We start from the raw sequence: 27,119 nt of genomic DNA on the forward strand, positions 1-27,119 counted from the left end.
TTTTCAACATATTATACTTAATTTTGGGGTTTTTTTCGACATCATACTATGATTTTTTTTTTTTTTCGACATTATCATAATATGATTTTTTTTTTTTCGACATTATCATACTATGATTTTTTTTTTTTTTCGACATTATCATACTATGATTTTTTTTTTTTTTTCCGACATTATCATACTATGATTTTTTTTTTTTTTTTCGACATTATCATACTATGATTTTTTTTTTTTTTTCCGACATTATCATACTATGATTTTTTTTTTTTCGACATCATACTATGATTTTTTTTTTTTTCGACATTATCATAATATGATTTTTTTTTTTCGACATTATCATACTATGATTTTTTTTTTTTTTTCGACATTATCATACTATGATTTTTTTTTTTTTTCCGACATTATCATACTATGATTTTTTTTTTTTTTTTCGACATTATCATACTATGATTTTTTTTTTTTTTTCCGACATTATCATACTATGATTTTTTTTTTTTTTCGACATTATCATACTATGATTTTTTTTTTTCGACATTATCATACTATGATTTTTTTTTTTCGATATTATCATACTATGATTTTTTTGTAATTTTTTCAACATATACTATGATTTTTTTTTTTTTTTTTCGACATTATCATAATATGATTTTTTTTTTTTTCGACATTATCATACTATGATTTTTTTTTTTTTTTCGACATTATCATACTATGATTTTTTTTTTTTTTCCGACATTATCATACTATGATTTTTTTTTTTTTTTCGACATTATCATACTATGATTTTTTTTTTTTTTTCCGACATTATCATACTATGATTTTTTTTTTTTTTCGACATTATCATACTAGGATTTTTTTTTTTCGACATTATCATACTAGGATTTTTTTGTAATTTTTTCAACATATACTATGATTTTTTTTTTTTAAAGTAATGCAAAAAAATTACCACAAATTTTCGGGCGATCACAAATTAACCCTGTGAGATCCTGAAGGGACTCGTGTCATATCTTCTTCTTCTTCTCCTGTCCCTCCAGCGCGGTGTTCACATGGACCAACCTGTTGGTGGTGGTGGTGGAGCTGGACGGCTCGGAGCACGAGGCCCTGGACCTGGTCCCCCTGGTCACCAATGTTGTCCTGGAGGAGCACTACCTGATCGTGGGCGTGGTGGTGGTGGTAGACATCGGCGTCATCCCCATTAACTCCCGCGGCGAGAAACAGCGCATGCACTTGCGCGACGGCTTCCTGGCCGACCAGTTGGACCCCATCTACGTGGCCTACAACATGTAACGCCCCCTGGTGGACAATATGGAGTTGGATGAAAGATTATTTAGGAAGATGCAAAGACGGTTTGCTTCTAAGACTTAAAAGAATAAAACCGGAGTCCGAGGCACAAGAAGTTAGTCGACTTTTTTGCCCTGTATTTCTCAGGCAGCGCTTACCCCCAGGCGATGTGCTGCTACCAACTAGCTCCCAAAATCCAGTGGTTATGTTTCGGTTATTAGCGTTCAGGCCGTGGCTTTTAATTTGGAGGAGGCAAGATTTGCACTCTAGCCTGAGAGGAAGAGCAGCCAACCCCATGCAGAGCAAGAAAGTTCTCCTATGTGTCTCCTCCGACTGTTTACCGAAAAGTGGCAATCGTGCATCCCAGAGGCGGAAGAGGACAATCGTTAACAAAGATTCTGGCTTTTAAATTGCGTGTGGCTCACTTTAATATTTTCCTGTTAAGTATTTGCTGAAGTTGCTTGTTTTTTTTTTGTTTTGTTTTTTTTCGTTTAGTTTTTTAACATGTCCTTGAAAAAGTTTAGGCTATTTTTTGAAAAGGATATTTACACTAAAGCAAAACAAACTGTGGCAAAAATGATATTTTACGATATCAACCAATTACAAAGAGCGAGATATGTTTTGATACGAGGGTGTGGGTCTGAGGGGGGGCGAATCGCAGCTGTCCTTCAACTTTACGATGAGGTACTACATGTTTGTTTCATGCTAGCTTTGTTTTTTGTTTTGTAAGCGTTCATTTTTTTTAAAATTCTTTATTTTCTGAACCGTCCGTCCCATCTCAGCGGGACATCAGTGTGCTAATAGCTACCAGCTGCAGCCTTTAACTCCGTTTATTTGTTCCGTACAAACATGCTTCGACTGAAGCGAAACAATACAAATTCATATCATGTAAGTATGTACAAAAAGAAACTGATTTAATTTATTTTGTTTTCTCTTTTAGAAGTATATGACGAGACATTCAAGAATGTTTTGCTCTTGAATATTTGCTAATATAAAAAAAAACAATAAAGCATTGTATTATCTTGAGTGAAACACTCACGTCAAGCATATTATGGAAAAATAGAAATATATGATTATAGATTATATTAAAAGTAAAGGATTCACACCAGACTGAAGCAGATTTTACACGCAATGTTTTTTTTACCTGCACGTTGGTCTGAAATGTTTAAATCAGTTTTATTTCACATGAAGAGTTCTGAACCAAAGCATCAACTTTTATCAGATTAAAGGACCTTTTCCTTTCCAGGTTTTGGATTCTATGACACAAAGTTGACTTTAACAGAACAGCAGATCCATTTACTGTCTCTTAGTTCAAGATGAATTAAATATGTCATTAATTTCAGGGCAAAGATTACATATTTTAAGCATATGAATTACTGAATTCAGGGGGCAAAACTAAACGTATTAAATGCACAAATTGTAATTTAAGATCATATGACTAATTCTAATAATAAAAAAAAGTGTTGTCTAACATAACTGTGTGTGAAAAATAAGTGATCCACGACCTTTGCTGACCTCTAGTGGCAACCAGGAGGAATTAAAACAACATTGTCGTTGCACTTTGGATCAGAACTCTTCATATAATCACGTTTATTGGGGAACAAATAGGTTTTATGGTCTTTAAATAGGAATACATTTTAAATTTCTGTCATTTTTTTAAATTCTCCAATTCAAACAGACCAACAAGCAGCACTGGATTATTTTAAGAAAAAGGTGAATCCTCATCAACACCTTTGAGTGTCCCCGTGATGGTAGGTTGGCGAGCAGCCGCTACTATTGTAAATATCAGAGTCAGAAGTCCTTCATATTTTTTACATGGACAGATAAATCAGGGCTCATACAGTGATGTCACGACAGGAATAAAAGACTGAAAACAGGAAGCGGAAGGTGAAGGCGTTTTACCAGAGGCCCTTTAAACTCATCACAGAGCTGTGGAGAGGTCAAAGGTCTCAGGAATACAAGAATGTTCTAGTTTCAACACACGAAAAGAGAAAAAAAAGCACTTTCTTCACTTTCTTTTTCTTGTATCAGCAAAATGTATGTCGTCCCCTCCCCAGTATGTTTTTTTTAAAGGTTTTAAAAATGTCTTATTTGAGTTGACATAAAGTCTTTCAATTAAATAAATATTTCAGCAATTTTGACAATAAACATGGGATGTCGGTGTATTTATTATTAGTATGTATGTTTTGAGAAATTGTTGAACTAATGTCTGAAATGTTTAAAAAGTGTCTTTAGGCCATCTATGCTACATATACTATACTCTATAGTATGCTATAATATAGCATGTGGAAAAAAAAAAGTCATAGTATAGTATGTTGAAAAAAGTCATATTATACTATGTAAAAAAAACAACATAAAGTTATAGAAAAAAAATAGTATAGTATGTCGAAAAAAAGTCAGAGTATGTGGAAAATATTAAAAAAGACAAACTATAGTATGTCGAAAAAGTCGTAGTATAGTATGTAAAAAGAAAAATCATAGTATAGTGTGTCCAAAAAAAGTCATAATATAGTATGTAAAAAAAATGTAAAAGGTCATAGTATAGTATGTCAAAAAAAGTCGTACTATAGTGTACCGAAAAAAAATAAGTCAAAATATGTCAAAATGAAAAGTCATAGTATACTATGTCGAAAAAAATAAAAGTCATAGAATACTGTCGAAAAAAATAAGTCATATTATAGTGTGATGAAAAAAAAGTAAAAAGTCATAGTATAATATATAGAAAAAAAGTCGTAGTATATTATATCGAAAAAATTCATAGTATAGAATTTCGAAAATAGTCATAGTATAATATATCAAAAATAGTCAGTATAGTATGTCAAAAAAATTTAAGTCATAGTAAAGTATGTTGGAAAAAATCAGAAAAAAAGTCATTGTATAATATTTCAAAATTAGTCAGTGATGAAAAAAAATTAAAAAGTCATAGTATAGTATGTCGAAAAAAAAAAAAAAAAAGTCATAGTATAGTGTGTCAAAAAAAAAGTAATAATAAAAAAAACTGGAAACAGGAACTTGTTGATACATTTATTTCCTCCATGTTAGCACATAGAATATATTTATATACATATTGCTAGCTAAAGCATAAAAAAATGAAGAAATGTCAGGAGCATAGAAAAAATGTTAAGCCACAATTAATAGTTTACATATGGACAGAACAGAAGATGACCTACAGGAGGTGAGGACAATGGAAACTTTACACGGGTTTTTATTCCAGTTGGAAGTACATAAGTACTCAAAGTACAAGCAGGATATCATCTAGTACTCACATGGTATTATGTACTGTAATACTGTGGAATAAGAACAGTGAAAAGTCGAATTATGGGCGACAATCTGATCGATTTACTCACTTTTTCAAAACGGCTTCAAAAGATTTTAGCTTGACTGAAGTTCCAGAAAATAAAATTAAAAAAAACCCATCATTGTCATATTGCTTTACTCTGAGGGAGTGCAACTATGTCCATTTTTTTTTAATCAATGAAATAAAAGAAAAGAAAGAGGAGCCGAAGATACATACACCTTTTACTCATGCAGTTAAAAAAACAGATACAAAGTGGAATGACATCAAAAAGTTTTCCAAAACTTTTCACACTGAAACCTTTTTTTTATTTTTATTTTTTATGTTTTTTTTAACGGCTGGATGGACGAATATAAAAACAAAAAAGTGTGTAACATAAAAGTGTGTCGGTTTGTGAAGAACATGCAGTTTATTGGTTTGGTTTTTCAACATGACGTTTTGAAATATTTGGATAAATCGAAGGTGCAGTGTAGCTCTAACTGTGTTTAAAATAAAAAACCAACCAAACCAAACCAGAAACATGTCGTTGTGCTGAAAGTGACACAAACCTCAGAGTGTGGTGGGAACATCAGAAGCTGATATGATTAACGGTTGTACATTGTACAAAACTAGAACTAACAGTCATCCAGAATCACTGTGAACACAGAAAAAAACCCACAACTGAAATCTAATATGTGTAAAATCCATTTACAATGTACATATAATATGAAGGAGGAGATATTTATTTACATGTAGTGCAATGATGATTAAAAAAAAAACAAGCCTGCAGAGAACTGTGATAAAAACACGAAAACATTTAAGAACTGTTTCCAGAAAAAATCAAATAGAAGCCGCGGCACGCTGGATAAGAAGAGAGGTCAAACTGTACAATTACATGTTACATCTTAAAGTGATACACTTAAATGAGTTTCCAAAGAAAGACTCGGAGACGAGTGAGTGAAAAGTCTTTTAAAGTCTGGAACAACGGTTACCGTAAATTCTCTAATAGTGGACCCATTTTCAAACAAATAACAATCATTTTGTTTGTTCTTATAAAATAGTGATTTCCTCATTTAATCCCATTAAAGTATCTAACTACTATTGTGTGTGTATCTAAAGGCAGATATCTCTTCTTCCTCTGTGTCATAGAGCTCCATTAAAAACACATCAATGAGCCTCACTGGGTGACATGTTGCTTCATCACCATGATTTTATGATTTTTATTTTGACACAAATTACACCACGGATCCATATTTCATAGGATTTACGCTTCCAGATGTTCTATGTGTATGAAACCCATGACCAAAATAATAATACACTCTACCATCGTTCTACTTATGGATGTAATTATAGTGAAAGGATATGGTTCTCCTTTTAGCTGGGGACCTTGAGGGGGTTGCACTAGAGCACCAAATGTGGATCCGCCGCTGAAAGTAGTCCAACAAAAAGCACTATTTCCTCCCGTTTGAGTAAAGTTTGATAAAAACTACACTGATCAGCTGTTTTAGGAAATTACTAGTGCTGGGACGATAGACCTATCTCCTGATTTGATACTATCATAATACTTGGGTGCCAATTCAATATGAATTGTGATTCAATATTATAATTTATTGCGATTTTTGTTAACTTTTTTAACACTAGACCATGGGGAAAGTTGAATCATACACTTCTAGGGACTTAAAAAAAATATCTAAATTAATACAGTAAAATGTTTAATTTTCAGCATGTATGTAGTCAGAGATGTCCTGAAGTCAAATATATCAGTCATTGTCAGCAATTATTTATTCCATTTCCCTCACAGATTAGTGGTATTTTCTTTTTAATTTATAAGGGACATGTAATGTTTTATACTTCTGGTGAATATAATCCAATCAATCTTATTTCCATAGATGTATTTTGTATATACAGTTCCCTTTATTAACATCTTATTTTGAAAACCAGACGTAGTCCCACGTGTCTACTTCCTCTAACTTCTCCAAGTTCGTCTCTAGCTCTCCCGTCAGCTCCGTTCTCTTTATCCATCCATGGTCAGCTCCATCGGGGCCGTTTCAATGCATTTAACATAAATGTCAGTATCTGGGTGCTCTACAGTCGTAGCGTCGGCCCATTTGACTACGGAGATGAGAGCGACGGCCGGCTCGACCGCAACATTACCGAGTTAGATAACGTTTCCTGTCTGAGACAGAGTTAGCATGCAGCTTTAGCTCTGCTCTGTCTAGCTCTGCTTTTCCTGTCAATGTGTGAAATCCAAAGTGTTTCCATCCTTTACTGGATGTGTAGTGTTTACCACGCTGGATTTAACATGTGAGGGTGCAGGTCGTATCCACGCTGACCCTCCAACGTTTTTTAATTAGCTGTTTTGGCGCGCTACAGCTTTGTTTGGGTTTTTGAAACGGATATGACGTCACGTTACTCAGACTACAACAATAAAAGCCGTACCTTCCTTCTACCTCTGCTTAGGCTCAAATGAAGCAAATGTATTGATTCTGGCATTAAAAATTCTATTTAAAAAAATGTGCAATACAAAGGTGAATCCATTTTTTTAAATGACTATATATTTAAAAAAATGTAACTACATATATGTGTTTTCACTGTTTTTTTTGTCTTTTTTTGGGGGGATTCGATGACAATAATTAAAATATGGAACACTAGCCTTTGCTTTAGGCTGCTATTTATGAATCTAATCACACTTTGTGTATAAATTCCACAATAAAAGCCTTCCAGAGTAAAAGGAAGCGATTATATAACAAGGTCCCAATTCCATATTTCACACAAATTCTAAGCAACCAACTAAATTAAAAAAATGTATTTCTAAAATGTGAGGATTTGCTGCTTTTCTCGGTTTTATATCAACGTAAAAAAAAATATTTTGGTATTGAACGGACAAATGAGTAAATTGAAGACTTGAAGACCCTTTCCACTATTTTCTGCCATTAAGCAAATAAATAAAAATAATGGATAGATTAATCAATAGTATATTAGTTGCAGCCCTAACTTGACACAAAGGAATTGGAGGACATCCGATAAAAGAAAAAATAACTACTAGGACAAGACTTTAAAACGGGATAAGAAAGTAAGAGGATTTAGATATAAAAGTTCTGTCTTTAGTTGAGTTGAATAAAAAGGTCCCGCCCACTATGTGAGAATTTACGGTATTTTATTTGTCACATGTTAACAGAAGCACAAATTGATTAACAGCAATCTGTGTGTAAAAAGAAGCGCTGCGTCAATACAGAGTAACTGAATCATTTTCCTCCGTTCAGTCAATCTTCATAACTGAGGAAACAGTCAACAAACTTTAAAAGTGTCACACTTCTCAAAAGAAAATCAAAAACTGGCAATTTTATTGCCCCTTTAAAAAACAAAAAAGTTTCCAAGCACCATATTTATACACCATCAACACTCAACATCCAGCGCAGGGAGAACTAGAAAAGGTTAATTTGATCATTCACATTTTGCATAATATTTTATATTGGTCCATCCGTCGTCACTGCTTATTAAACACCAGCGAGCGTCTGGTCTTTTTTTTGTTTTTGTTTGTTTTACCGTAATGAAAGAAAAAAAGACAAACTATGAAACTATCAACATGCATGTCGCTTCACTGGGAGTCAAGAGGATGAGAAAAGAAAACGAGAAACAGGCACTGACCACCAACTACAGCATAAGCAGTGAAAGAGTCACTTCAGGTTAAAAAAAAAGAAAAGAATGAATTTTTCAGTGAACATCACTATAAAAATGTACGGAAGCCCCGAGAGGCAAGTGAGAAAAAAAAATTCTGGTGCTCCATTTAAGTGTGGTCTAAATTATTTGCCAGGATAATCTTTCTAAGCTCCTTATCTATTTTTATCTGTGAAACAGGTGGAAAAAAGTGTATTTGTTGTTGTAATACTCATTTCAGCCACAAGAGGCTGAAGTGCACCACTATCTCATGTTCTAAATAACATCATTCATGTTTTCTTCCAGGTGAGTTTTAATTTACATAACTTGCTAGCACACAATTATGTACTAGGGATGCTAATTTAGAATTTTGTTTCTAACCGATAACCCTTGTTAACCGATTATTAACCGTTAACTGACGAGATTAGTGCGTTTCACGCAGTGTTGCTATTTTTAGTGCCTAACAAGCCACCCAGTTGCAACGAAAAGCCGACGCACAAACAGGTTAAATCCATCATTTATCGCCGGCTGCAGTGTGTGAGCACAACAGACAACTGAGTCCCCAGTTCAGTCAGTCAGTTCAGCTGTAGCTGTGAACGTAGCAGTGTGTGTACACTTTATTTGTCGGTGAATAAATGCTATAACTCCTCAAGACCCGAGCCAAGTTCCTGTATCAACACCGGCTCAGACTCACTTAAGGTGGGCTGTTAAGGTGGACCAGCTATTCTCCTTTAAGTGAGAAGACGCTCCTCTAAGTTTTGCTCAGCTTTTTATCGATTTTTCAATATTCCCTTTAACCGTTTAGCCGGTAGCAATAATCGGTTAAAATTCTTAATGTCGGTTATTAACATCCCAACCTTGTGTTTAGAGTACATGGAGAAATTAAAACTCCCCTGGAAGAAAACATGAATGATTTTAGTCTTATTTATAACATTGGGTAGTGGTGCACTTCAGCCTCTTGTGGCCAAAATTAGTATTACAACAAACAAAAACAAAAAAATCACTAGGCTTGTCGCGGTAACCGGTGTTACACAGTGATACACAGTGTTACACGGTGTTCAGGCACACACCGATTACATAACGTACCCACCGCCCCCACCGTCGTTTTGCTTTGTTTTATAGAAATAAAACCCACTAAGTTCATTTACGCGTATCAGCGCTGTGTCACACACATAGTAAGACGGACGCTACAAAGTGAAAGTGTCTGCTGCGTACCGAGTCTCAGCTCAGCTCAGTCATCTTTTCGTGTAAAATGTCCGGTGTCATCGGTAACACCGGTGTTGTCACAAGTTCATTAACCCGTGGGGAAATGTCCTCACCGTCACATCCCTATAAATCACCGCCCACATTTTTTTTCGTGTTTCATAGATTAAAAAAAGGAACTTCGAAAGATTATCATGTTGTTGTTGTTTTTTTCCTCACTTGCCTCTCAGGGCTTCCGTAAAATGACACCGACGACGCTCGGAAAAAATACACAATTATTTGAAGGTTGTAGGAGGAGGAAGGATTCACCAGATCTTCTCAGGTAGGTTCAACCAAATATCAGATTTTTTTTTTTTTGGCAATATTACGAGCATTTGGGTTGTTAAGAAAACGAAGTGTGCAAAAAAGTGGTCTAATCACGGAACCTCTCTAAGATCCAGCTCAGGAAAGATTGCTCTACATTTTCCCCAATTTAGAACCAATTAAAAAGTTTTTTTTTTTTTTTTTTTAAATATCTGGCTCATAAAAACTAGTCTAATAAAAAAACACCCCCAAAATGTGCATAATATTATTATTATAATTCTAATAATACATGGAAGATTTATTTCGTCGACGTCTTTTAAGGCCGACATTGTGACCCTGTTCCCAATAAGTGACTTGAGGACACTAAGATTTTAGGTAGAAATGATAAAAAGGTGCTATCCACCGCAAAAGTTTCATGAAAAACCCCCAAAATATATATTAACACTGGTGAGCCACGTCATCCACAAAGCTTATGCAGTTTTTTGTCATTTTTTTAATGAAGTTTTTATCTATGAAAGCGGAGCTAGTCCTGCGATAGTACTCACGGTATGTTTTCATTTTTCTTGTTAAGATTGACGGCGTGTATTTGTTGCATTTACAGTAAGAAAAGTGATTCGTTTTAAAAATTCAGGTAATAAAGTGTATTCAGTTAACGCTCATCTGTTACGACACACTTAAATAACACATTCTCTGACACAAGCTCAAAATTAGCACTTCAGTAACGAAAAAAAAAAGAAAAAAGAAAAAAACAAAAATCATACCATGTCTGCATTCGAGCCATGCTCTCGAGCAATCCGTTCACGATTCAAAGAGAAAAAATAAAATATATATACGTATAGAAATCAATACAATGGGTACATTAAATAATAGAAACAAAATGAGAACAAAAAAAGGGAACCAATTGCTCTTTTCACACAGAAAACATCGGGTCCACAAAGTTTTCAGGAAGGCAAGTAGAGAAGCAGGAGGGAAGTGTGTGTGCATGTGCATGTGTGTGTGTGTGTGTGTGTGTGTGTGTGTGTGTTGTAGACACTGACTGACAGGAGGAGGAGAGGGCGAGAGCCAATGGCGAGCTGTGTAAGGTCAGAAGGGGGGGGCGGGGCTTGTTCATCTCTTCCTGCGGCAGGTTCGTTTGTGGTCGGCGTGCCAGTGCTCCTGTTGACACTTGATGGAGCAGTACGAGGTGTTCCAGCAGCAGTGATACATGGCCTCCTCCTCACAGTTATAACACTGCAAACAACAACACAAACAAGTCTGGTTACAACTTCAGCTAAAAGCATGAAGAAAACAAACAGAAAAATGTTAACTCATTTTATGGCAACTTTAGAAATTCTAACACCTGCTCCCCTTTAATTGTTGTGCATATGATCAATAAAGATTTTAAAAAATCTTTAAATATTTATGGTCCATGTGCAACAAACGGCAAAGGAACCTGTTATCGGCAGATGACAGAACAATTTTTAAGCTTTAGTTATATATATATTTTTTGGCCGAGGGCAGAGGAGAAGCAGAGGATCGCGCAGCCATGACATCTCATCGTTTTATAGATATTAAATTACTGAATGAATCTGGTTTCAGCTCAGGAAACAATAAACATGTATCGTTACAAACACTCAAACTTCAGTTGAAGAGCTGAAGGATCAGACAGCTAATTTGCCCAGAACTCACCCACTGCTTCTTCTTGGTCTGGGAGATGAACTGTTTGTGTTGGGCCACCACCTTCTTCACCTCCTCCACAAGCTCCTCTTTACACTTCTCCTTCACCTGCTTACACTTCCTCTCCATCTCCGCCTGAGCTCCGGCCACCGCCTTACTCACCGCCTGGCGCTTCTCCTCCTCCATCTCCGCACGGAGCTGTAGGGGGACAGAGACAGGCTGGGTTTCTAAACCGAGACACTCTCACAGATGCAGAACCTTTCCCCGATCGTCGAACGCAAACCACACCTTCTCCAGAGCCTCTCTGACGACCCTCTCCGTCTCCCGCTTGTTGTCGGCCTTCATCATCTCCTTGACGTCGTTGAAGACCTTGGTGTACTTCTCGTGGCACATGTTCTGGCAGGCGCCGTCGCTGTTGGTCTGGGTGCCACGATGCAGCGTGCGCGGCGACCCTCCGCTGGCCTTCTTGGTCTGCGTGGACACCGACAGCTTCTCGGGCTGCTGGGGCGCCGAGGACACCGGGATCTCCTGGCTGGAGCTGACCGCCTCCATCTCGGGCTCCGGGTCCTGGTGAAGAGACGAAGATTGAAGCACAGACTGAAAGTCAGATAAAAAAAGAAGAAGACATTTTTAAATGCTTAAGAAAAACTGATGCACAGGGTTAAATTTAAAGACCGTTTAAAGACCGTTTTAACCGGTATCGATAGTGATTATCAGCCCGCTACAACCTCTGAAAGACAGAATAGCAGCTAAGATTTTTTTCAGGCCTTTTTTTAAGGAAACTGAACTCAACACTTTTAAGACTTTCCAAGACCTGCAGACACCCTGGATGTTTGACCGACATTAGCTTTCTGGAAGCAAACATTTGGATATTAACGGTCACTTTTTGTGACGTACTACTACATTTCCCTGAAACTTCACTACCTTCTGCTGCAGACAGTAAATCTGATCTGGTAAATAATAAATAGAGAACAGCAAGCAAGCAGTAAGAGTGTCATCTTTCAGTTTTTTATCTTTTTAGCATCATCATAAATCCTCTGAAGAGGTAAACGATTTCAGCCTGACTCACACTGAATTTTTTAGTCCATTAATAATGTATTTTTTTTACATGAACATACACAAAACATGTCGATAAGGATTGAGATTTTTTTCGAAAAACCTAAAAAGTATTTGTAATATCTGTATAAATCTTGCAATCTAGCGTTGCAATTAGCTAGTACTGATAAGAACCAAAACAGACAATACCTTTATCCAACTACTAACACACATTATCTGTGTAGCCACAGTCTGATTTTTGCAGATTATTATGTGTGTGATGACAATCTAACTTACACTGGCTTCTTCTTTGGGCTCGACCATTTGAGATCGACGGCTTTTCTTGGCCTTGGGCTCCAGGCTGCCTTTGAGCTGGAAACAAAGAACAAAAAAAAGGAACAAGATTTGGTAAAACGTTCATCTTTAAGGTGTTTCAAATATAGACAGAGAAAGCACTGTGGGGACATTAATTTAAAGCATTTTACTTAATTGTTAAAAGGGAACCTGGATGCTAGAAACTATTTTAAAACAACAGTTACAAAATCTTTTAATTATCTGTATTTTACCATGTCATAGAAACCATCTGTGTCTTTGTGAAGGCGACAGGTAACTTTTAAAATAATAAAACACCTACTGCTCTGTTGCTATTCTCCCCTAAAACCCTTTTATTTCTACTTTGGTATTATGATAAGTTCATCTTGATAATTAATGAAATAATGTTTTCAGCTCTCCAAAAATGTGGATATAACTAAAATACCTGTACCATGTTGTACTAACAATGTGCAGTTCAGCCACCAGGTGGCACTATTTCCTGTATTTATCTCTACAGTATTCCAGTGTGTGTTATTTTAATGTATTTCTACCTGATGACTCATTTTTGTTCCTTTTATCCTTTTTCTTTAAAGCACTGTATAACTTTAGTTTAAACGAGTTTCACACCAAACTACCGGTTGGTTTGGTGTTTGATGTTTATATCAACAGACAAACTGATGTCTAAAGTAAAAAAGTGTGTGGATGTTTTATGTGTGACGGTGAGAGATGCTGTTTGTTGTGTCAGATGAAAATCAGCTGTGGCGAAAAAACAAACAAGATCATAGAAAGACACAAATAAACTTGATGAAACAGGTTTTGTTTTTTTCTGTCAACCTTCACTTTTCTGTTCTGCAGTGGTCAACGTGGACTTTATAAAAAAAAAAAGGTAATTACATCTACACAATTCCATTAAAAAAATGATGAACTACAGCAAAACAGAAAAGAACGAGGACTTGCATGACTTAACTTTTTAGTATATTGTTGGACCGTGTTCAGTCAGTCTGGGAATTTGTGGCTAAACTGTTCCACTAATAGTCAACGGTCATGTCTATAATGTTAGATCCAGCGGTAAACGTCCACCAGGTCTGGCGAGGACACTCGGGGACGCACTGCTCCACTCAACTGGCCGTTCAAGCAGTGACGTACTTTATCGTTGAATGCACCTGATTGGTCCCTGGTTTTCTGCTCGCCGTTTCAAACAGGAAACAACATGGCGGCCTGCTCGAAAACTTTATTCCTTTATTCCGTCTAAACAATCCACCAAAATCTACTTCTGAAAACATTTTAAGTGAGAAATAGGCTATGCCATTGTTGAATCTGGTTTCAATTTTAGAACTAGCTGGCCTTGTTTCACAGCTTGGTCCAAGTTTCCTGAGCCGGACGGGCTCATTTGCATAAAGGACTGTTCTCCGCCTTTTAATTTTGAAAGAGCAACGGCCTAGGAGGAAACTCCAACAACCGTGTAACTTCAGACTTTTTGCGTTTGTAGGACTGACCCTATTGGGTCCAGCCAAACACCTGGCTAAGTACACGCCCCTGTGGTAGTTCCTGCAACAGTAGGCGTCTCCAGGACACACACATTTGGTCATGATGACACACACACACACACACACACACACAGACAGACTCACAAGATGAAAACGATACCAGCGTCGCTGTCGCGGCTGCTAATTAAGAACTGATCCCACTTACATGTCGGACCTGCTCGTTGCTGGTGGAGGAGATGCTGGACTCGGCTTCGTCTGTCCGCTCCAGCCTGTCCGTCCTCCCGCTGCCCTCCTGCTGCTGCTGTTGCTGCTGCTGCTGCTGCCGCTGGCTCTGGCTCTGGCTCTGGTTCTGGCTCTGGCTCTGGCTCTGGCTCTGGCTCTGGTTCTGGTTCTGGCTCTGGCTCTGGCTCTGGTTCTGGTTCTGGTTCTGCTGCAGTTGTTGAGGAGACTGCATGTTGCTTTCCTCCATCTTTGTTTTCCAGAAGCGGCCCTCCCTCAGGAAGCGCTGGTAGAGCTCTAGCTCCTCGCACGCCTTCTTCCAGCCGTTGCTGCGCTTCACCTGCAGCTGCTGGATGCTCACCTTGATGTCCTGGATGTTGTCCGCCGGGATCCACGCTCTGCGGAAGGCAAAGAAAAACAGTGCTCGAGATTTACCAAGCAGCACTGCAGCTTTTTAATTTGTTTCAGTCCAGTTTAAGGGCGCTTTCATAACCCATAGTCTATTTGTCTCGACCGAATCAGAGTGAAATTGATAGTTTTGATTTGTTTTCCATTTATTTAGTCTGGTTCGGTTTCACAGTGCACAAATTAAAGCGGACCAAATAAAAAAATTTAGTTGCTGAGAGGCGCGTATGCAGGAGTGTCTTTTATGCAGGGATTCGCAGACTTGGAAATACTGTATTTTCACTTTGACTCGACACTGATCTACCGTTCACACAAATCCCCTCTCCTCCAGTTCATCTCAAATGACTTTATAAACTATTTTCACTATTTTTGTGGACTTTATTTAGCGTATTCTGTATGTTTTCTTTGGCCCAGATGTCAAGCAAACATCAGTCAGTCTTCTCCCATCCATCGTTTACCTGTCATTTACCTGTGTCCATCTCAACAATTGCCGCACAGGCAGTCTTCGTTTTGGTTCGCTTGGAAACGGTCCGAGACCACCTCTTGCAAGCGGTCTCGGACCGATTGTTCTGGTCCTCACCAGAGTTTGATTATTACGCTCACAACTGCCCAAACTAACCGCACCAGAATTCAATTAAAACAGACTAAATGTTGGCTTGTGAAAGCGCCCTATGAGCCTGGCCTTCTTCTTTAACTGTAATAACCTCGAATCTGAGATGTTCTTAAACTGGTTTCAGCTTTCTAAATGGTGTGAGAACAGAAACAAGTCGTCGTTCTGTGTGATCTTGAGAACAATAAAAAAATAATAAAAATAAAGATGCCCTGTAGTAATAAGGACACAAGCAGTCTCAACCTGAGGTGCTGATATCCAGCCAAAGCACATCGAACAGAAAAAGTGTGTTGTTGTGATGTCTGCCAGCTGTGCTAACCTCTGGTGCTGATGGCCAAAGAAGCGTACGTCCACCTGGCTTTCATCCCTCTGAAGGACTTTGGCCGGCCAGTAGCCAAATCCTTTCATCTTGGCCCACACCAAGTCGTGGCTGGGGCTCTGCCGAGGTAACACAGACACAAAGAAACCTAATAGAGCAAAGATACGACCCAGAGGCGTATCTCTAACAAGAAAAACTCACTTTATTTTATGGTGGGTTGACTTTTGTGCTAAAATTACATGTAATACGGCAAGACTACCTGCTTAGTACTTCTTATTTTTGTACTATGCATAAATGTATAAAGTATGTTATGTATTGTTATGTATGATGACTAGGGCTGCAGCATTTTTTACATCATCAACTAATCTATAAAATATTTTTTATTGTTTAATCCTTTTAGTCTAAAAATCCTTAAAGTCACAAAAAAGTAAAAAGAAATGTCAGTTTCCCTGCGCTTGTTTCTTTAAACAAACTCCTTCATGCTTTGTGCAAAAACAATCCTATAATTGCATCTTACAACTGCTACCAATAAAATGCTTCTGCCGTTAAAAGAAACAAAACCATCAGAAGATAAAACTGTGTGTTGCTGCATCTGTTACTAAAGTACAGTTTGGTCCTGAGAAGCTGATGGGAGCAGGTTTGGTTGTACTCACACAGGGGTAACAGAACCAGTTGTCTGGCCGGGCGTTCGACAGGTAGAAACAGTTCTTACACAGCAACAATTCATTCAACTGGAAGAGAAAAAATACAGGAAGAGAGAACGAAGTTTAATGTACGAGAACTTTTGAGTACTTTTTGAAAATGTTTTGGCTCAACACAAATTTAAAAATCAAAGGAAATGTATACTAATAAGCTCTTAACCTAAGAACTAAACAAAATAAAAAAAATAGGGCAGTCAAAGTTAACGTGATAATGACGCATTACCGCAAATTCATTTGAACGCCACTAATTTCTTTAACGCCTTAATGCAACTCTTTAAGGTTGTAACAGGCTCAGTTTGCAGGCTAAAGCGAAAAGACAATGTCATACTAGCTTGTCATGAAGGACGCTAAATAACCAAACTTACACTAAATTTTGGCGAGGAAAAACTGTTACGGGGTCCCTTGACCTCTGACCTCCAGATCAGTGAATGTAAATGGGTTCTATGGGTACCCACGAGTCTCCCCTTTACAGACATGCCCACTTTATGATAATCACATGCAGTTTGGGGCAAGTCATAGTCAAGTCAGCACACTGACACACTGACAGCTGTTGTTGCCTGTTGGGCTGCAGTTTGCCATGTAATGATTTGAGCATATTGTTTTATGCTAAATGCAGTACCTGTGAGGGTTTCTGGACAATACCTGTCTTTGTTTTGTGTTGTTAATTGATTTCCAATAATAAATATATACATACATCTGCATAAAGCAGCATATTTGTCCACTCCCATGTTGATAAGAGGATTAAATACTTGACTAATCTCCCTTTGAGGTACATTTTGAACAGATAAAAATGTGTGATTAATATGATTAATAGCAATTAACTGAACAATCATGCAATTAATTGCGATTAAACATTTTAATCGATTGACAGCACTACTAAGAACTAAAGTAAAAAAAAAAATTAAATAGTCACCTCATGGCATGTGTCGCTGAAGAGCAGTCGTGCAATCTCCGCCTGGTCGCTGTGAACTGCAACAAACAAAACCAGATGACACTTTTTATTGTTAAATTAAAAAAGGGGGTTTTGTAAAAAAAATAAAAAAAATAAAAAAAAATAAAAACAAACAAGGTTCCACAGATTCAAACTTTGACCCACCTCCATACAAGATGGCAGTGTTGTGAACTATCAGCTGAGCGTCTGCTTTGAACTCCTCGAAGGTTTTATACTTTCCTTCAGACAGGTTCTGAGAGAGAGACAGAGGCAAACAGAGAGAGAGAGAGAGAGAAATATGGAACGAGAGAGAGAAAGCTGGTCAGACAGAGAGGGAACAAGTACAAAGAGGTCTATTCACATGCTGGGCGGGTGTGTGTGTTTGTTTGTGTGTGTGTTTGGTGACCGACATGCGAGAGGTCCAGGAGAGGGCAGTATACTTATTAACACTAACACACACACACACACACACACACACACACGCACACACACACACATACAGGTCTGGGCAGTGCTCCAGTGTGTCTGGCAGAAGCTGGGTGTGATGCACCACTGACCACAGCACAGCAAAGTCCTGCCTGAACAAACACACACACTCAAAATCTCACAACACTCGCACTGAAACAAGGTGTTACCAGTAAGACGTAAAATATAACATCACAATAAAGGAAAAAAAATAGATTTTCAAAGAAACGTTGAGCAGTTCAGACAGCTCTTAGAGGCAGTTAAGGCGCTTTAAAACACTTAATTGCAGCAATTTGCATCAAAATTCCTTCCCTGAGTCATAACCCAGTCAAATCTGATCAAACAGGTATGATTCACAGATTTTAACATTTTCCCTGTGATTTACACTTTCCAGTGACATCATTATCTCCAATGTCCACCACAAAGAAGTGTCCATAAATCCACAAAGAATAGAAAAAAAAGATGCTCTTTATAACTCCAGAACTTTACAGTTTTAGTTTTCTTCAGTATCAAAATAATCCAGTGATAGTTGTCGGTACATCCATGAGTATGATGCAAACAGGGACTGCTTATAAATAAATTTGGCACACTTTTAATAGTGCTAATTTGCCAAAACATAAATGGGACAGTTGTTTCTAAGTTTTTAAACTAGAAGGAGGGATGTTTCAATCTAACAGTCTGAGGGGAATTTGAGTAAGGGTTAAAAATAAAAGCTTAAAAAACAATAAGGTCAATATGTCCACATAGAAATCCTAGAAAAAAGAAGATGCTCTTTATAACTCCAGAACTTGCCTGAGAATCTTTACAATTTTATCTTTTTTTCAGTATCAAAATAATCCAGTGATAGTTGTTGGTACATCCGTGAGTATAATGCAAACATGGACTGCTAATAGCTAATTCGGCATCTTTTAATAGTGCCAAATATAAACGAATATAGGCAAAAAAAAAAAAAAAAAAGGGGCAGTTGTCTCAATTTCAAAAAGAAAATCATTAGAAGAGTAAATGGGCATGATGATGGTTACCTCATGGATGTTTGAGACTTCCAGCGCAGTGTGGATCAGCCGTTTGTACATGGGATGTTTAGTGTCTTTGCCTTTCTTGTTCAGGTCCACCGCCTGCAAATGTAGAGGAGGGATGATGATTTAATACCACTTTATAGAGAGGAGGAAGAGGAGGAGGAGGAAGAGGAGGAGGAGGGGAAGTGTTAGAGGGAAGGTAATGAAGCAGGGACACATAGACGCAACATGGAAGGTAACTGATGAGATTTGATACCATTTTTTTTAGGGAGCGGTGGGATGAAGGGAGAACACGAGAGGTGGGGAGGAAAAGTAATGAGATTTATCACAACTTTAATAGAGTGGAGGTTGGAGAGTGAGGGAGGAGAAAGGAGAGAGGTAGTGGACGGCGATATAATGGATGAAAGGCAGATGAAGGGTGGGGGAATGGGAGGAGAACAAAGGGGGTATTTCTTTCCTAACTGGGGAGGAGTGAGGGTTATTGTGGGTAGTTATATTAGTGGAATATTTTAAAGTACACAGCAGAGACTGAGTGAAGAATTCAGCTACATGACAAAAGTCATGCTTTCTGCTGTCAAAAATCCCCAAATATCCTTTTATTTATAAAACTAATATTCTGAGATTTCAAAAATGCTCCTTTAGATGGTCTAACGTCCATGTCAGAGTGACAGCTGAGACACAATGCAAACAAATTTGCGCTGGTAACTGTAGTATGAAAGCATGAAATCACTGGCTTAAAGGTAGAGTGTGTTGGATTTAATTGCATCTAGTGGTGTGTAGTGAGTTCCCCTTCGCTCAGTCCTCCCTTTGAGGGCTTTCGGTAATGCGAGAGCCGCGGAGTGCAAAACAGTGGTAACGCCGTTTGCCTCGCTCAGAGGCCATCCTAATGCACACTCCTGTGTTCTGCGAGGTAAAATGAGTATTGGTCTGGTCTTGAAGACCGCAATATAACAGCTTCGGTTTCCCGTCGGAACGAGCTGTCTGACGGCGAGGTAAAGCGGCTGTGGACGGGAGCAGCAGAAAACATATTTTGGCCACCTAAAAAAAATCTCTATCACTTTAGTGTAATTATAGTGTTCGCTGTTATAGAATATTTTCACAGCTTTACCTTTAGCATCGTGCCGGTACTCCTATCTGCTTCTCCAAACTGGGAGCACGCTGACCGCCATCTAAGTTACTGTATGTGACGTTAATACACTGACTATAAGGATGTATATATACTGTACATGTAGCAGTGTCATCATGAAGAAAAAGATTTTAGAAGGGCTTGGAAAAATAATATGTTGACACTGAAACATACGTACTTTTACAAAATTGTAATGTTTGGATTTGAATACATAAGGAACACCACTGTGAAGCTACAGCATGATGTTAAAAACTCAAAAATAACGGGCCCACGCTTTAAGAAATATGAGAAGAATTAGTCGTAGACAGTCGTATGACGATAAGATAGTTAGTGTCTTAGGGAGGTTTGATGAGTTGAAGGCAGATGACAGCAAAAATAATAGGTAGAAGATAAATATGTGGTTGTTCTCACCCTCTCCTTCATACGCTGGACGATGAAGCGCAGGTATTTACTCATCTCCTGTTTGTTCAGGTTCTTCTTTTTACTGCCCTGCAGGCAGGAAGGAGGGATGACGTGGAGAGAGAGGAAAGAGAGAGGGAACGTTTAGATTAGGTCTGATCTGACCCTGTAACCCAAACCCTACTCTTAATCCTCAAACTGCCCTCTGAAGTAATAAGAACTGGACATAATGTCTTTCCTTTCCCAAACATATAATCATTAGTCATAAAAACATGAGACATATTAGTCATTTAAGGGAACACACACTTCCTGTCTGACCACCTACCCTGCAGACGACACACTGCCAGTGGGAGCCTCCGTCTCTGGGCTTGAAGTCCTCCGACAGACATTTGAGGTGGTAAACCCGGAAGCAGTTGTCACATGCGAGGACGTCGCCCGGTAGGTGACACTCAAAGCAGTACCAGTCGTGGCTCTCTGCCTCCCACTCCTGCAGGGAAGAAACAGCAGAGCACAAGTTTGGGTGACCCCCCCACCTCCAACCCGCGAACCGCAGCGGGCGGGAGGAGGAAACAACTTTCTTCATCCTCCATTTTTAATTACAACTAACTCTGAGATGTACAGATTTATGATGACTGGACTCCTCGGTGTCGGGGTGTTTCAGGTTCGACCCCACGACACTGAAGTGAACCTCCTCACTCAATGAAAATAAAGAAATTATGATTGCGATGATGAATTTGAATGAGGCTCGTATGATCACTGTGATGCTTTTTAAATGGAAAAAAAGACTGATTTAAAAGAACCAGGTTACGTTAAAGCTGAATAAAAAAAACAACAATGGCTGGTAACCTGTTAAAAGTGGCCGCAGGGTATACAGAAAAAATGTCACTGCTTTTTAGTTGCTACGGTTCCAAAACGCACCAATCTAGCCAATCCTAGTGCTGCTGCACAGAGAGTACGCGTTCATAAATTCAAGCTTGATTGACTGAATAGATTCAGATCTGGTAGCATGCTTGTTATATCTGGGCACACTCTCATTCCCCAGTGTATTTCACCAGCAGCTTCAAAATACACCATTTCATTGAAATTCTAAATCAAGCACTCTAAATGCAAATTTAATAAAAAAAAGAACTTTCACACAGTCCTTAAATTTTTTTTAATATTTTTTTGTTTTTTACCTCCTGAATATGTGAATAAGAGTTGAACAGGATTCACTGAAGGAGGCGTGAAGAAACTGAAGTGACTTTTGTAATTTAGACAGATGCATATATCTGGTCTCAATTTAAACAGTAAGAACCTAAAGAATATGAATAAATTGTATATAAACTAAACTATATTACCATGGCGATTAAAATGGAGAAGCAATAAAAGATTTATTTATCCTCGCCTAGTATAAAATCTAAATTTCAAAGGCAGTATCACCATTATAACAAATATCCCATAGACAATGATGCAACTGAATGTATTCTACTTTTTACTACAACTGGGACTGTAAATTTGATGAAAATACACTGAAATACAACATTTATGATACAGAAAGATCTACTCAGGCCAGGATATGTATTGTACTTAATGTTAGTATAACTATCATAATGTTATTAATAAAAATAACATCATAACCTGCCTTTATTCTGTGATGATTAGAAGTTAATAACACATTATTTGAGTGTGTGTTTGTGGCTGGAAGGTGCTGGATAGATGAGAATTAGTCAATGCTTTCTTTAATCTTAATAGAAACATAATACAGTAGTAGTTTCCATTAAGGGGTTCAAGTGAAGGGCACTAAGACGGGAAGTATGAAGCGCTAAATAAATCAACTATCAACCTGTCAAGAGTCCAACTCCTCCCACTCACAGTCTGGACCGACTCAGTAGGGGAGAGAGTCATGAATGAACGCCGCTCAGTAAAAGCTAGAAGAAAACAACAGCACTATCTTGATCTTTTCTCCGTGTGTCCGTGTGTCCGTGTGTCCGTGTGTCCGTGTGTCCGTGTGTCGTACGTTGGGTTTGAGCTGGAGGAAACATGCTAGATTTAGCTTATATTTGCTCCTGGGGGAAGTCTAGTTGACAATAGGTTGCTCAACGCTGTGATTTGGATTACAGAAGAACATCTTACCGGGAGAATGCATTTTCCTAAATAACCCTGACACGCAGAAGACGTTAACAAGAACGCACACTGCGGCAGCTACATGCAGATTTAAACCAACTTGGGCTTGAGCCCCTCCGTCGGATGTGTAGGGGTGAAACCGGCCCAAACGCAACCATAAATAGTCATGGAGTGACAAAAGGAGTGAGGACAGCTCTGACATTCATGCTGCCAGCCAGTGTAGCTGCAACAACCAAACCAGGCCTGCCAGGAGGAAGCACTAGTCTACACTCTGAAATCCAGGGCTTCATTCAGGCTCTTTTAAAAGGGAAAGTTCTTGAGGGTTCACAATTAATCAATTAATCTAGGTGTAAATATACCACTGAAAATCCTTCCACAGGTTCCTCAAAGGGGACTTCTACTTTTTAGAGCGTAACAGACTCTTCACCCACACAAACACTTGACAATATAGAAATGGTCCTTGTGTTCTGTCTAATGTCAAGAGGCACTTCACTATTGTTGGGCTGCCTGATGAAAGACAAGAGGCTGACTTCAAAAGGCCGGAGCTCTCTGAGCCAAGGACACTGCTTCTGTGATTCCACAACAAAGTGTGTTATTGACAGGAGCATGAACAGATATTACAGCGAAATAAAGTTTGACACTTAAAATTATAGCAAAACATATGAATGTTTTTGTTAAGATATTCTGTTAAACTAGATGGAACCAAAGTTAAAAAAAATGTTTAAGCCCTGACCAGCAAAATCAGGGAAAAACTTCAAAAAACAAAGCTGGAAAATCTGCTTTTGGGGTTTGAATCACTTCTCTAAACATCCGTTAAATACCTCTGTGCTTTTTGGAGGGAGAAATGGGCCCTCGACTGAAAGCTGCCAACAAGGGCAGGGACTTGGATAGTGATAGAGGACAAGTTGAGGCAGCCAGAGGGGTTGGCTGCCTTCAGCCGTCTCCCCACCGCTTTCCTACTCTGGTTAACAGCTCTGCGCTGCCCGTATCAAGCTGGGACACGCCAGAGAGCCGAGAGAGGCTGAGCAGCAGGGTTAGCATGCCTCCTAATGACCTGCACAAAAACAAGCCCAGGATCCTGCTGCACTTGGGAGTCTCACAGTTTCTTAAAATGCACATTAATCTGACACGGCGCCGTAAATAAGTATGCACTTTTCCAAGTTTTACCAAGTTTTCTATCTCCTAATATATATATTTTATGCTGTTAACATTGTAGGCAATGTTGCAAATCACTGAGCAGGACTGCTTTATAACAACATTGGACTTTATATGATTTTAGCATCAGTTATGTGCTTGGAAGTACGTTGATTTGTCAGGTATTTAATTTGCTAAAAAACAGTTATTTTATCCATCAGCAAAACATTAGCAGATTCAAATTTCTTATATTAAAAGGAGACACCTCTGTATAAAACCTGTATGTTAAATATCTGACAGTACAAAAAATGTACATATCCATGTTGTCTCTTTATGTACCATCATATCCGTATTTCAGCATTAATAGCACCTCTCTTCTTCCTCAAGGATTAATGTTTTATCTCATAAGTGTATGAATTGTTTACGATGTTAGCAAGGTGGTTTTTGTTTTTTTTGATGAAACTCCTGCACTCAAAATTCAAATTAATCTGAAAGCATCATCCATTTAGAAGCTTGTAAAGCATTCATAAAAAAAAACATTCAAAATCAAAGTAAAATCACTGAGGAGGAGGAGGAGGAGGAGGAGGAGGGTGTAAAGATGAATACCGTGTTTGAACAAGGAAGTTCACTGAACTTTGTCAAAATAATGGGTTAGTAAATGAAATGAAATAATGTGTATTTGGGCTCTTTTACAGTGTATAACGTGTATATTACTGTCAAAGTGCATCAAAACATCACATCATGTTCATTATCATGCAATCTCAAGATCACGCAAAGATTCAAGTTTCAAGATTTACCACCAAACTATGAAATTCACCAATAAATATGCTAAATTTAGGTCATGAATTCACAGATAAAAAGGTAATCATTTTGGGGGAAACCTGGATTTAATCCAATCTGACTTGAGGCCGTGCATTTAAAACTTATTTTCAAGAATTTGACAGTTCCATCTTTAAAATGATCAGTGTTGAAACGCTGAGGTTTTCTCTTTGAGGAGAAAATATTCCTGAGGTCAACACAAGGAACACGGCACATGCCAGTTAGATTGAATCCCGGCACCTGAGGAGGGAGAGCCACCTCCCATCTAGCAACTGCTTAACGGTGCTTCTCACATTCAAACTCTGCCCACAGCGACTTTATTGCTGACCTGAAAGAACCATTCGGATGTGTTACTAGCAGCAGGCACGGAGAAAACCAAAGAGCACAACCTCCTCCCCCCCGCCTCCACCCTGTTTCATCAATCCAAAAATGAAGGACAAAAAAGAAAACACGCATGCCAGACAGAAGTTAAGAACACGGCAGAACACACCCCCTCTGAGGAGAACTACAACTACCAAGACCAAAATACTACAAACGTACAGATGCTTGCTACCAACCTGCGGCTGTGCTAGCATTGCTTGTCATCTCATTCAATTAAACAAATGCTGATTAGTGTTCAAGATGAAATTTTACACTTGATATTTGACTCGTATAAATGCCAAAAGGACCGGATGCAGCTTTGTGCCGTACCAGGCGAGTGTTTGTGTTTTTAAAATCAAGCAACGGCACATCTGCAGATAAGTAGCGAGCACATATTTCATCAAGATCACTTCCACAAGAAATTTGTCCACGTGGATGCAGCGCTGCGATGGACTTTCATGAAGCTTTTTTTTTTTTTTTTTACAGCAGAATTGAATGACAGCAAATAGCTTCTGGTAGTGTGTTTAATATAATGTACTGTAGGCAATTTCAGGATGGAGATCTGATCACCTTGTGTGATGATTTGGTTTAACTCCATCACAAGCACTACATAGTGCAAGAAGACTGAATTTCTCACAAGCAGGTGTTTCCATATAATTTGTTTAATATAGCCTTCAACTTTTGCACATACCAGAACAAACTGTATGCTGTTTAGACTTTCTGCAACCTGCATAAAAAGATTCACTCAAATCCCCGACTGCACTGCATGTGGCAGAGCCCATTTCTCACAGGATGATGTTAGTTGAGAGGAGGGGAAGAAAATGAAGGGATCAAATGAGGGAACAAATCAGTCCTTACCTTGCTTCCCTCGGCTTTCGGCTCCTGTGATTGCAAGTAATTCAGAGAGTAATGTTTAAAAGTCTTGCTGCTTAAAAACGACCTGAGCTCCGCTGGACAACAGGAGCATGTCGTGAGAACAGATTATTTTTTTTCCAATCATATCAATATTTTGTGGTGACAACACATCAGTACAGACAGACCCCACAACAAAACAACAAGGACCACGATGGATATAAGTACTGGACTTTGTTTTTTTTGTTATCCCTGACAATGTCTTATAGACCATTAAACAAATGTGTCCCAGATTATTTCCTGTTGCAGTGCAATGAATATATAAAAGAAGGAAGGGTCATTACGTCACTGAACTCACATTGGCCAGTAGTATCCTACACGTATTTGATTGTAATGGAGCATCTTTGTTATCAATAACTAACCAACCATTAAGGAGGTTTTCACATCAGGGACCCGGGCCCGGATCAGAGTACACCTGACCCCAAAGTCCAGTTCGTTTGATTAGTGTAAACGCTCCATACCGTACTCGGGCACGGTTCGTCCATCCGTACTCGAGTCCACTTGAAAAAGGTGGTCTGCAGTACGGATCATGTGTACTCGGGTACGGTTCGCATCAGGTGTGAAAGCCGACTGTACCGAAATACGGAAGTGGACCGCTAGTTAACGTAAGTAACGTTAGCAGTCAGCGAGTAGTTTTGAAGAGGCAGGCTTTATTCAACGCAGCAGGTCTCCTCTGATTTCAGTTTATTTCGACCAAACCAGAGTTGGTGACTGTTGGAAAGACTAACGACGAAGGTTTTGGTGAGTTTTATTTTGTTTCCGTCTAGTTTGAATGAATTTTTTTAACGATGCTTCGCCGCTAGAACAGCTGATCTCAACATCAACAAATACACGTGGATGATGACGCAAGTGTCCTCGGGTACAGAACAACTTTACTAATGTGAAAGCTGAGCGGAGAGGGGGGAAAATCGTACTCGGGCATGGTACGGATCAATCGTACCTAATGTGAAAACGCCCTAAAACTGTTTATGATATTTAATAATATACAGGAGAGCTAACGTTAGCCAGCTCTATAATAATGTCATGAGGTGGCGCTAATCAACAAATTTGATATTCCTCTATAAATCTGGACCTTTATACTGGTACTTGTAAAATGAGAATGGTGTCATGATAACGTAATGACCCTTCCTTTTTTTTTTTATATATATGCCTTGTTGCAGTGTATGTGAATGACATCAGATGACAGGAAGTAAACATGGACCCACGCTGTTGCCTAGCAACGCAAATCCGTTGAAACGGTCTACACCATAGAAATAAAATAGGAGTAAAACGGATATTGAATTGTTTTCTGTGGTCATTTGACTAGTACAAAGGAAAATGGCGATTGTTGTTAGTTGTTAAGGACACTAGTGTTGCACGGTTTACAGATACTAGAAATGTATCGCGATACCCTGCCGT

The 27,119-nt window shown here is 38.4% G+C and overlaps 2 protein-coding genes across 15 annotated transcripts in view; one reads left to right on the forward strand and one right to left on the reverse strand.

The window, feature by feature from the left end:
- The window catches only part of LOC119498129 (disco-interacting protein 2 homolog C), a 213,938-nt gene extending 210,536 nt beyond the window's left edge, over positions 1–3,402 (forward strand). For 6 of the 7 annotated variants that reach the window (XM_037786663.1, XM_037786665.1, XM_037786662.1 and 3 more), the window contains one exon: positions 1,029–1,281. In XM_037786663.1, the coding sequence (XP_037642591.1) occupies positions 1,029–1,281 (253 nt within the window). Of the gene's footprint in view, positions 1–1,028 lie in introns of all 7 variants that reach the window. The other variant, XM_037786661.1, reaches the window with a different exon arrangement.
- A 4,287-nt stretch (positions 3,403–7,689) lies between these two features.
- The window catches only part of zmynd11 (zinc finger, MYND-type containing 11), a 36,791-nt gene continuing 17,361 nt past the window's right edge, over positions 7,690–27,119 (reverse strand). For 3 of the 8 annotated variants that reach the window (XM_037786977.1, XM_037786981.1, XM_037786976.1), the window contains 13 exons: positions 25,668–25,691; positions 20,719–20,880; positions 20,406–20,483; positions 18,875–18,967; positions 17,553–17,640; positions 17,370–17,425; positions 16,409–16,486; positions 15,756–15,874; positions 14,408–14,819; positions 12,701–12,775; positions 11,657–11,965; positions 11,381–11,566; positions 7,690–10,942 (listed from right to left, as the gene is read on the reverse strand). In XM_037786977.1, coding sequence (XP_037642905.1) covers positions 10,820–10,942; positions 11,381–11,566; positions 11,657–11,965; positions 12,701–12,775; positions 14,408–14,819; positions 15,756–15,874; positions 16,409–16,486; positions 17,370–17,425; positions 17,553–17,640; positions 18,875–18,967; positions 20,406–20,483; positions 20,719–20,880; positions 25,668–25,691 — 1,803 coding nt within the window. In that variant the 3' untranslated portion in view covers positions 7,690–10,819. The remainder of the gene's footprint in view (positions 10,943–11,380; positions 11,567–11,656; positions 11,966–12,700; positions 12,776–14,407; positions 14,820–15,755; positions 15,875–16,408; positions 16,487–17,369; positions 17,426–17,552; positions 17,641–18,874; positions 18,968–20,405; positions 20,484–20,718; positions 20,881–25,667; positions 25,692–27,119) is intronic. The other 5 variants (XM_037786983.1, XM_037786980.1, XM_037786978.1 and 2 more) reach the window with 3 other exon arrangements.

This window comes from Sebastes umbrosus, chromosome 12 (assembly GCF_015220745.1).
Source record: "Sebastes umbrosus isolate fSebUmb1 chromosome 12, fSebUmb1.pri, whole genome shotgun sequence".
In the NCBI taxonomy this organism is placed as follows: domain Eukaryota; kingdom Metazoa; phylum Chordata; class Actinopteri; order Perciformes; family Sebastidae; genus Sebastes; species Sebastes umbrosus.